This window comes from Limulus polyphemus, unplaced genomic scaffold (genome assembly GCF_000517525.1).
Source record: "Limulus polyphemus unplaced genomic scaffold, Limulus_polyphemus-2.1.2 Scaffold608, whole genome shotgun sequence".
Lineage (NCBI taxonomy): Eukaryota > Metazoa > Arthropoda > Merostomata > Xiphosura > Limulidae > Limulus > Limulus polyphemus.
Window position 1 is genome coordinate 345,374 of NW_013666218.1, and position 12,785 is coordinate 358,158.

Consider the following 12,785-nt stretch of genomic DNA (forward strand, 5'->3'; position numbering starts at 1 on the left):
TTATTTGTTTACTTAAAGCTAGAAACTCTTATTTCAGATTAAAGGAACCATTAAATGTTTAATTTAGTTACTCATAACTAAACGACAGCGTTTCGTCAACAACAACAAAAATAGGCCTAAAATAACAGTTACGGTGCTCAAGGGAGTAAGAACTGACGATTTGTGGGTGTAACATTATTTTCGCCTCATAACGAATTTTGTAAAGTGAAACGTTTTCACATTAAAACAAAAACTAAGTTATAAATGTCGAAGCAAGCCTTTACTGCTCTTTGGCCAAAATATGTATTCGTGTTAATTCCATGTTCGTTAAAATCAAACTGATCATATCAAACACATACGAAATGCCGGTGTTGATATGCTGCAGATGCTTGAAAATGCACGGAATTTACTCAAACGATGTCGTTAAATTACGCGTATAATAACATATATCAATTATGCTTGAAATCTTTGAATGGAATACAAAGTTACTGTAGCATAAGGAAAAAAATGTAAGGCAGAGTGGGGTATCTCAGTATAGTAAGAAATATTAAATATTTTAATAATTATTATATCCTTATATATATTTCACCATTACATATTATACTGATTTGTCACTCTCGGTTATATTTTTTTTATTTCCTCTACATCTTTTTTTTACAAATTCCATATTATATTCATTCAAGCATCTCAAGTAATTAACTTAAAAACTTTTGAATGTGGCTTTAAATTCACCAGAAATTTATATGTTTTTAGAAACTGACAGAGGCACTAGAGCAAACTTCTTACTTTAGCGAATCGTTATTTTTGTTATGGTTATTACATGGATGCATTTTCTATTACATTTAGCGAAATATTGGAAAGTAATAACCATGACACCACCAGCGTTTTGTGAAAATATACGTCATATTCTATCACAACCGCAGACGCGGATGAATTAGTCTAAATGAAACAGTTAAGCTTACAAGGGCTTGATATGGTCTGGTGATTAGGGCGCTTGACTAACAACCTGTGGGTCGCGGATCGAAACCCGTCGCCAAACATGTTCGCCCTTTCAGTTATGGAGGCATTATAATGTGACGGTTGATCTCACTATTTGCTGTGAAAAGAGTAACCCAAAACTATCGAACGTTTTAACAAAGATCGTTTCTTTTTGAGTTAGCAATAAAGTTTGGTAAAACGTCAAAATAAATTGTAAATATTTTTACAACTGTCTGTCAACCGATTTTCAGATAATTTTCAATATAATTTGGGCCAGGTGTAACCCGGTAATTAGTGTGCTGAGCTGGGAATCCAAAGGACCAGGGCCAAGCGCGGACCAATAGTTAGTTTGCAATACTGGAGCTGGGGTTCCATGGTTCATTATATCTCACTCCACTTTTTGGAGATATGGGTGTGTTACATTTAGTCCGCCAACAGTCAGCGATAGGTGATGTTGGCTAGGTGCCTTCCTTTTAGTCTGTCACTTCAAGATTAGAGAATGTTAGCACGGATAGCCTTGATGTACTTTTGCGCTAATTCCAATAAACAAAAATACAAAGGACCAAGATTTGTTCCCGCGAAACGCCGCAGATAACACTAAAATTAAAATCAATCTCACTATTCGGGGCTCCCGGTGGGACAGCGGTATGTCTTCGGATTTACAACGCAAAAATCAGGGGTTGGATTCCCCTCGGTGGACACAGCAGATACCCCGATGTGGCTTTGCTATCAGAAAACACACACACACACTATTCGGTTAAAAGTGGCAAAGCATGCAGACGGTGGTGTAGCTGACTAAGTTGTCCTTTTCCTGGTCAACAGTTTTAAATTAGGTACGACTTTGCTTCACTCTTAGAGTCTCTGCCCTCATCTTCTAGCTCATGTGTCGCATAAAATGTCGTTCCAGATATCTATGTAATTCATGGGCTAAGCTTAATCTAACCGTTTATGAACACAAGTAACAAAAAATACTGAAACAGCGTTGTAAAATCGGATAATTTGTATAAGAAAAAATGTGATCAACGTTCTTACTGTCCTAGAGTCGGTCGTTTGGTCAGAATTTGATCACATTTTCTCCATCACAGATCTTGATTACCGTTTTTTTGTTTTTTGTATTTTGAGTTACTTCTGTCCTCTGGTGAGTTGAAACTATTGAACCAAATTTAAGTTTTACATTTCTATAGTGAAGTTAATCGCTTGCGCTTTGCTAAAAGCGATGTTTCAAGTCCTGTGGATCTACATTCTTCATAATCGATCGTATTCAGTCTGATGGCCACATTTACACACTGTTGCCCAACATTGTATTTTCCATTATAACAGCCACCGGATGGCTCAGCTATATAAGCCTGAGGAATTAAAACGCTACAGATCGGCTTTCGATGTCCATGGTGGGCAGATCACAAACAGCCCATTGTGTAGCTTTGCGCTTTACAAAAAAAACCTTGTAACAATTCTTTTCGAAAGAGTAGGAAAAAAACTAATATTTTGACTTCCAGTAGGAAATTCGATACGAATCAAATGTATGGGTGCTAAATATAACGCCGTAGCACCTACAGCGACACACCACTAAATTAACATATATTTGGACTTCCAATAGGAAATTCGAAACGAACCAAATATATATTGCACCTACAGCGACACACCACTACAATAGCATATACAATTATTCCAGATAAAGGTATATACAAGTAAACTCATATTTAGACTTCCAACTACCCAGTGTTTCTGCTAGAGTCCATAAGTTGTAATTAACGTGAATTTATCAAACAAAAAGCATCGTAATTAAGGATAACTAAACGCCTGCAACTTCGATCGTCAACCACTAAACTCCAGTTCATGCCACTCATAAACTATACATCGGTATAAACCTACGGTAATACGGTTTTAGTTTATATTACAGAGAGTATAACAACTAGGAATACATTTCTACCGTGCTACACACCAAATCCCTGTTACGTAATTTTTGATCCTTCTCACGTTAGTGATTTATTATATTTCGGAGTAACAAAATTCAACACACAACTCACGCTATCTGATGTAAGAATGAATAAACTAAAGTGGTAAGCTTAAACTGTAAGAACAGTTAAAAAGAGTTCTGGATTGTTTACTTAACAGGCTAATAATTCTGAACTTACAAATGAATGTAACAGAAAGGGAGTACTGTAACAGCAACTTTTTAGTCTTTTAGAGAAAGAAAAAGAAATCCTTAAATATTAAAACCTATATCATACAAGTACATGTTAGATGAAAATATTTATATATTGTATTATAACAATTAAATATGTTAAACAATTATCTACCCCAGTTTGTTCCACATTCTCACTCATCATGAACTTCATACCGATACATTAAAATATCATGGGCCATAATATCTATATGGCAAATTGCTATTGTTTAGTTTATCTAAATGAAAAGCTGGACAACTTGGCTACCTGTTCTATACTAACTACAGGGATTTAAGCGTTATATGTCCTCAAATGTGCTGCTGAGTCACTGGAGAGAAGGGCCTTGATAATTTGTAATAATTTAATACTGAGTTTTATTTAATCGGTAAAAATTCCATCAACCTGACAACAATAAAGCATTTCAATATTTCAGGTACCCGATGATGACAAAACATTGTCGAAACGTTGTACATTTGCTATTATGTTAAACTTATATTAAAGTTTTTCTTCATTACCCATTCAAGCCGTCTCCAGCCATTATTATCCACATTACCTGCTGGTGGCACGTGGCAGCGTTTGGAGTAGTTCGCAGCACCACTGAAATAGAACCTGTCTTAATTCTTATTTTTCTCGTCGCATGGCTCAAATTAACCAATCAGAAGCAAGGCTGACACCCTTGACACAACTCAAAACACGGAAGCACGTGAAACATGAATGATGATAAACTGATTTACTAATTGTAGCGGTATCCTTTGGGTACAACTGTAAATTGAGTTCATATAAAGACATTTCCAAAAAGGAGAATGTCTGGCTGAACATCACAGGCGTGAGTAAAATCTCTGATGTTTCTTTATGATAAATGAATAGGGAGATCATACAGCTCCACAGTCACCTGGACACCTTAACGAGGTTTTGAAGTTGTCCTTAAACTTAGAGACATCAAAATATAAATTAAACATTACGCCTTTGCTAAATTGACTATTGTTGCTTAATTACAGTGCACAGCAATAATAATAACGTAATTTTAAATAATACAAAGTTAATAAACAAAACGATCAAAGAATGGATTTTTGAAGAATAACAATTATTTTTAAAGCAGAGTTGAGACTTCAGTAAGTAGATTCAATAATAAAATTGCATAGCCCATCTCCAGTATGTACACTTGGAGCTGACGATAGAAATGCACGAAATCAAACAGACGTATATAAGACTGGTCATGTAATTATTTCTAGTCTATCGAATTGCTTCAAATTACCTTAACTGCAACATTAATGGGAGGCTTTTCTCCAGTATGAACTTTGATCCGTTTTTTACAAACATAAGAATAAGGTTTGAAGGATAAACAAAATCAACCTTTTGAAGTTTCTTGTCGAATGTGGTTGAATTCGTGAACTGTTTTGTGACAAAGTAACGTAACAGACTCTAAACTAAAACCAAAAACTTGCCAAATAGCAATCTGGTAGTATATGAACGCATTTCCATACATTTTTTTTAATAGGTGAATATCTCAGTGTTCACATATCATTCAAAGCTTCCCCTTAATCCACTAGTTTGGAAGCCTAAATTTGAGAATTAAATTGCCAGTGGAATATGTGCAGTCGAATGTACGAGATAAATTAGCTGACGCTTTGAATAAAACTTCGTGAACCAGACGTTTGTATGGTGTATTTATACAAGTGACGATACATAACGTATGCAGTAGACATATTAGATCAATAGAATAATCTTGCTACTAAAAACAACTACAAACGATAACAAGAAAGGGATTAGATTTATAACACAAGAAAACATTTTTAATGCTCAGTAGAGATTGTTCTTCCATTTAATGAATGCTTTCTTATAATTTAAAGCGAACTGGGTGCATTCGAGTGAGAGTCATTGTCTGGAATTTGTTTACAACGGACTTCTGTAAATCAAACCACCGGTTGCTCTTGGCGTGGTTGGTTTTCTTGAATTTTAGTGTACGCTGATTAACTTCCTTGTTTTAAGTACCTAATGTAACGTTAAAGAAGATTTCAAATTAACTGAAATTAAATATGTTTGGTTAAACTAAAGAAATTGAGATATTACTCATCTGTGAAATGCATGTGGCAATAACAGAAGTATCTGAATTCAATGTTTCAATCTTTCTCATATTATAATTAAATTGTGTTCCATATTCAATTTCATTTTTGGAAGACTATAAAGTTATAAGCAATGTATTCAAGCAAGTACTGTAATTCGAAGAAACGATATTTTTTAAATGCTTTATATCTCAATTCTGGTTCAGCTTCTATAATTTCAATTAGAGAATAGGGACTAGCTATACTAGCTGGATTCAAAAACGAATCCAGCTTTGAGTTTGTTTAACTTAAGTGATCTTATAGAAAAAAATTAAGAAGTATGTTGTTTATTCTCGATTGTATTGAAGTATTTTGCTGATATCTGTACGGCAGAAAACAAATGTCTCAAATTATGAGGCCAAGTTATAACACGTGAATAGGTCAGTACTGATTCCAAATTCTCAAGCTCAGTATACATTAGCTATGACAGCTTCGCTTAAATTTTGTACTCTCTTATTCCGTAAAAACGAGCAATGAAGTTATTAGAAAGCTGCTAAGTCCTAAATTAGATATAAAAAATCGTTAGAAATTAAGCGGGAAAACAGGAGAAAATATGCCTTACAAATTTGCTAGAAACGTAGAATGTTGTACTTAGTAATGATTTGTAGCATAATCCTGATGTAAACCCTGACGAACAGAGATTACCGAAACATCATAGACCCTATTACTAATATCTAAAGAATGGCAGTTCCCAAAACGTCGTAAGAGCTGAAGCCTAACGATAGGCGGTTGTCCGAAACGTTGTTAGAGTTAACATTTTTAAAGTCTGACGAAGTGTGGTTGTCCGAAACGACCTAAGAGTTCTGGCACTGAAGTGAAACTAACAAAAGGAGTTATCCAAAACATTGTAAAGACTGTAGCTCTGTAGTCTAACGAAGAGTGGTTATCCGAAACGACCTCAGAGTTCTGGCACTGACGTGAAACTAACGAAAGAAGTTATCCAAAAATTGTAAAGAATGTAGCTCTGTAGTCTAACGAAGAGTGGTTATCCGAAACGACCTAAGTGTTCTGGCACTGAAGTGAAACTAACGAAAGAAGTTATCCAAAAATTGTAAAGACTGTATCTCTGTAGTCTAACGAAGAGTGGTTGCTCACAACGTTATAAGAACTGAAGTAAGGTTGTAGCTAACGGATATCAATTGTTGTCATTGTTACTACAGTCATTTACAAGATCATCTAAGTATAATTATTAATTAGTAACCAATTTTTATTGATATTTGTATTTAATTTTGTTTATTTATATGTTTCTATTTTTATATAAGTAAATACTAATTACTCATTAGTTTTATGATTCGGATTCTAATCTGCCGCAATCTTCAGGAAAGTTCTGGGAAGGTAGTATCCAAGGTTCGATTCTGGATCTTCTTCATATGGTCTAGTGCTTAATCAACTCTACTGGGGTTTCCCTTATTAGAACTTAAATCAATAACTACTTGCATGTTTTCAAGAGAGGCAGCCGGTTTTACTGACTTCTATGCCAGGTTGATTGAGTGTATTGTCAGCTATGGGATATGGACGGTTTCTTTTATCTCTACTTTTCTCGTGTGGTTCATATTCTATTATTTTAGTATCGTTTCAAGTTATCATATGGTCATCTTTTCTGGCATGATTGAATGTTGCAGATAGATTGGTATTATCGAGTCTTGTATATCTATTATGCTCTCGAATTCTAATTTTGGTTAGTGTTCTTGTTTCTCCAATGCACTGAAGTCACATTCACAGGTGATGTTGTAATTCGCGTTCCATCTGTACATTTAGGCCGTATCGTATTGTGTTGCGGCTTCTAATTACTAGTCTGACTTTATGCTATTTACATTCTCTTTTTATGTTTTCAGAAAGACCTCCGACATTAGGGAATATTACAGTTTCTTTAATTTCTTCCTGTATATTCTTAGTGATCCTATTATTTGTTAAGTGTTCCTCATATCCATTGTTAACGAAGTTTATGGTGATGTCTTTTTCTTTACTGTGCTTTGCCTTTATGACGTAATATAAATGCATGGCGAATCTTTACAGTTAACTATAGAACAGAGGTGGTAGCATTGTTTGTGAATTTTAGGTAAACCATAGATTTATGGGGTGGTACTGTGATGTACTGTTAGTGGTATGACTGTCTCTGTTACAAGTTTTATTTGGTGTTTCTTGAGAAGTCTGTTACTTTTTTCTACGTTTTAGTGTTTGAAGTGACCATCTTTAACTAAAATTTGGAGTTTGATAGAGTATTCATACTTGTCCATGATTATTCTGGTATTACTGTTGTCTACAGGTTGAATTTTTTTATTTGTCCTTCGCCAACGTGGATGTCCAGTCTGCGTTTTTTCAGCGAACTAGGGCTTATTTTTTCAGTCGCTTTACTTTTTGCTGTTATCTTGTATTAATATTGTTTTTTTAACAAAACTACATTACTTAATGTTGGCTGGTTAAGGAGTGGCTTGTTTTTATTGCTAAATCTGATCACCCTATTCTTTCTGAGGGTAGTTTTCTTTTTGTATTTCCTTTTGGTATTGTACTATAGTTTACATTTAATGCTTTTTCTGGACTGCTGTCTTTATTTTTCTGAACTCTTTCACTTCTTTTGGTAGGCTATACATTGTGTTTTTCGTGTGAGCTATAACTCAGAAGGATATTTTGTTATGTTTTAGGGCGAAGGCTAGTCCATTGCTTAGTAAACTTTCTTTAAGTGTTGTTGGTGGTCGTTTATTTACGTTTATTACTGCGCGTTTAGATGTTTAGATAAGTGTTATAAAACTTCTTGTTTTGAGAATCAATGAGTGAATTGTATTCCTTTATTGGAATTTCTTTATTACGCGCGTGTGTATGTTGGCATGAAGTTTGAATAGCTGCGCGTATCTTGACAATATCTGTTTTGTATTATCCATCTTCTGATATAGATCATTAAATCAGATACAGAATAGCTCATAACCTTCTGTGTCAATACGATCTACTTCCAACATGACGACAAACACTACCAAAAACAAGAATAGTTATCAGTACTCAGTAATCTCTACATGGAAATTAACGCCTTGAAAATAATCTCTCTGCACCCCAAGACTTGGCTCACACATGTTGATGATGCATCCGTAATATGGCCATATACAATACAGACAAGAAACGGGAATTATTGTATTCCCTGTATAGACAGCAACTCGTAATACAATTCACAATAGAAATAGGAAAAACATAAAGTCTTTTTCCTTTGACGCGATGGTTGCCAAGACACATAACTCATATATCACAGGAGTTTATAGGAAGCCCATAGATACGGGTAAATATCTCAACTATAAATCAAACCACCCCAACAATGTAAGGACAGGCGTCGTATACTACCTAGTTTGCAGAATGAACAATATTTGTAACAACGTAAATGTTAAGGAAGAAGGATGAAACCTCGTCATTGCAGCTATCCTTAACAGTTGGCAAAAAAAAAAATAAAATCAAAGAAGATTAAGACTGGTCAGGAGAGGGAAAAAAACACCATTTACCACATCCTCTGTGAGTGTGGACTCCAATACGTTGGAGAGAGAAAAAGTCTAACAATAACTAGAGTTCAGGAACATAACAGATATTCAGAACACGATAATACTGATCTATTTGAACAGGTCATCATACCAGCGAAGAAGACCATGCGATAAATTGAAGTAATACTAAAATAATAGGATATGAATCATATTCGAGAAAAACGTAAAAGAAGCCTTCTATATCCATCTAACTGATAACACTCAGTCAACCTTGCATAGAAGTCAGCAAAACCTAAATATCCTCCTTACAAACGTTCAAATAGTTAGATTGTTAAAACTCTATTGGAGAAGACCCCCGTCAGGTGAATAACGCACTAAACTTTATATTAACAAACAATTTCTGATATTAAGATTAAAAAAAACTAATTATAAAAAACAATCTCTGACTCAACGGCAGAAAATATAACTCTTTTGGTCCGGAAATCCAGAACCTTCAGAGTAAGGTATATAGCGGAGTAGGTCATAATCCAGGAATCATTTTGCCGTATTGTTTTTTTATATCCACGTGGACATTAAGGTGTTGCTATCCTGCCAAAACAGACTAGCTGCACGCTACAGTCATGCCGCCATCATTTTAGTAATGCTCTCTCTCCCCTTATCCTTGTAGTACTCTTACACTTCACTGAGAGAAAAAAAAATTTCTTCGTTTCTTGCCTGATTTTGAATCTTTCTACTCCTTTGCATAGTCGAGATTAACATCATGCCGAATCATCTTCGCTCTCTTCCCAATTTGAGGGCAAGTCGTCGGATACACCCGTAAGTTTATCATTCCTATAATCAGACGTACTTCACTTTGGGTGCTTCACAGCACCTCCTCTGCCGAAGCTTCTCTGAACTCTCTTACGGCTAACTTTTTATAAGCAACTAGTGCGTAGTCGAGATTGCATCCACACCTACTACACTTGTAACGCCTCGGACATTTTGCTACTTAACATTTGCAGGTTAACTTTGAATCCGACCTCACTTCCATCTTAAAAACAAAAAACATTCAGGTATTCTGGCTCGTTGTTTCGGAAGTTCCTCACGGGTTTTGAAAAAGTTCAGGAATGGTGAGTGTTCCATAGATAATGTACTAAAACAATGCCTTGACCATTGTCTGAATTAGTGTAAGAAAAAGAAGATCAACCCACCTATACTGAGTAAAACCAATCATAACTTCTTTGCCGGGTATAATTCCCACAAAGTGCCCTACCATTTCTGGTGCGTTGAGCCAGAGATTGCTTCTTAGGAAGATGACAGCAGATTAATGGCTGAAACCAGGAAAAAACTAAATAGCAAATAGTATCTAGTTATATAAAAAGTAAATAAATAAATAACTCAAAATCTATAAAAAAAAACGTGAGTAAAAAATATAGAAATACAAAATATGTTGCTAACTATTAATTTAGGTTAATTGATCGTATAGATTGCTTGCAATGATAATAAGCTCTAGCTTTGATGTCTGAGAAAAGGAAGTCTCCGAAAGCTGAAGTTTTTAAGTCTGATAACGAAAGGGTAATTGCCCAAAACCTCGTAAAAATACAATATAATAAGTTGTACGCTGATTTATTGCTATTTGTTTACATGCTTGCGACTATTTTTACAGCACGTGGGGACAGTTAAGTGATTAAGTGAGTAAAACGAAAAATACGATTTCCCTTTGGTATTTTTTTTGTTTGTTTGAATTTAAGCACAAAGCTACAAAATGGGCTATCTGTGCTCTGCCCACCACGGGTATCTAAACCCGGTTTCTAGCGTTGTAAGTCCGCAGACATCCCGCTGTACCACTGGGGAGGGGGTCCTTTTGGTATTGACAATATACGTGGAAGTGTTATTTTAATACCGTTGACAGTATAACTGTTATTTTTTCGTTCCTCTTTTTCTATTTATTTGTCCTCACAAGTCTTTCACTATCTAAGTGCATGAAATATATAAAGTGAAATCAAACACAATTATTTAATTTCATTTAGATCTCAATGACGGTTACCAATCATGATGTGGTTTAACCGAAGTGTGGCAGAAAAAGAATAGTTTTTGGTTCTTTCGATGTTTGTAAAATATTTTGCAATTTGTTTTGTTTTTGTTATTTAATAAGACACCAAGACAGTTTAAAGAGTTCCTTTTTTTTATTTTCAGGTTCCGACAAGGATTTAAGAAAGTGTTTATGCTGTGTTTTTGTCGACGACGTGAAGATGCAATGAAATTCTACGAGCAGCGCCACCAAGCATTTACGCGTTACAGTTGCTCAGAACCATACGCCGACACTCGCGTCACCTACAACGGTAACGTGAACGTCCCTTTGCACACCGTTACCGAGACGTTTAACAGCAGTGGAGCTTCAAGCAGTCCTTTCCTTCTCTCAAAATATGGACACAAAGGACAACGACGTTCCAACGTTTAGCCCGAGATAAATGAAGTTACACTGCATCCGCAAAGATTCTTCACAGCTTTGGCAAGATTAACAAGAAAAGCTTGTCGTATGACTAACTTATGCTTCACTGTCCTCCCTAATCCTTACTCATCGTATATTTGTTGGGCTTTAGTTGTTAAGGCAGATATTTATATACCTGCACTATGTCCTTTTTACTATCATAAACGCTTGTTACAGTTACTCATACGTGAAATAGGTATTTTGTGCTGAATCTCTTTCTGTTGAGGACAGGGATTACTTATTATCGTAGGAATACGTTGAAGACTCCATGACCGATAGCGTTGCTTGAGTGCCAAGTGAAGCATTAGGAACCCTAAGCTAGACACTTTTTGCAACATTGCAAGACATACCACATCAGGGTAGCTAATAACTAAGGCACCGCCCTTGATACCCAAAATTGAATATTAAGCTCACGATCTCTTAAGAATGTGCGGTGGTCAAGAAGAGCCTCGATCAAAATAATTTCTTTATAACTCGAATAAACTAAAAACGTAACAAAGTCACAAAGCAGCAAATATAACAGCACACAAAAGTAAAACTAACCAATACAAAATACTTCTTGTAAATTCTAGTATCGTAACTATCTAATATTTTGCAACTTGAAATAAGGTACATAAAATCCAAGTATAAAATAAAATGGTATGAAATATATACCGTAAAACATAAGAAGAAAATGTGGTTATAAGACAAAGTATAAACTTTACTAACTACAGGATTTCCTTAACACTGTAGAAATGATACAAATAATTAATAAAACTGTGGACCAAAAAACCTCTTAGATCTAATTGCGCTGGATGAAAGCTTTATTCTATTAGGTGACCTGAGAAACGATAATAAGGACACTTAGCTGTACGAGCATGCTCGCTTATTCTGTATAGAGAACGAAATAACGATTTAAGTAGAGTAACAGTGCATATTAATATAATTAATATACTGAAACCTTTGTACACTAATGAAGCAAACTCAATGTGTAGTTTAGCTGTCTCAAATGATGGAAAAGCACACTTCTTCCTTAACCTTTGTCTTTCTAGCACTGCCCAAATTTCATTAGGTGTTAGGAAACATATCTATTTATTTTTACTTGTTTAATGTTATTGTTTGTTTGTTTGTAATTAAGCACAAAGCTACACATTGGGCTATCTATGCTCTGCCCACCACGGGTATCGAAACCAGGATTTTAGCGTTGTATGTCCTCAGACATGCCGCTGTGCCACTGGGGGGGGGGGGGCATTTGATGTTATATAAACAGCGGACTTCATTGAGGTGACTGTGCTAGTTTATCGGGTTTTTCTTTTTTGTTTTTTGGTCATTTAACAAAACTGATACAAGACAGATTTTTAGATATGTACTTCATTTGAGTTATTAAATACTATCACACGAAAATAGCTTCTGTATATTAAAGTATCAATACGTACTACAAATAGTAAACAGATAAAGCACCACAGTCAGGCTACAATTGGATTCAGCATTATATCCTCGACAGGCCCAATACATTTGCAACAAAAGAACGGTATTGTACTATATTATGTCTGAACCTTAAAATGTTCTTTAAACAGTTCAAAGGTAGTAACTTAAAACGCTGATGTGAAACGAACAATAAATAATGGTTCCTGTCATCAACATAACGTTTTGT

The 12,785-nt window shown here is 35.1% G+C and overlaps 1 protein-coding gene across 1 annotated transcript in view; it reads left to right on the forward strand.

Moving 5' to 3' along the window:
* LOC106459438 (tachykinin-like peptides receptor 99D) overlaps nucleotides 1-11,122 on the forward strand; it is an 86,722-nt gene extending 75,600 nt beyond the window's left edge. Inside the window, exon 5 of the mRNA XM_013919057.1 lies at nucleotides 10,858-11,122. Coding sequence (XP_013774511.1) covers nucleotides 10,858-11,122 — 265 coding nt within the window. The remainder of the gene's footprint in view (nucleotides 1-10,857) is intronic.
* Nucleotides 11,123-12,785: the final 1,663 nt, after the last annotated feature.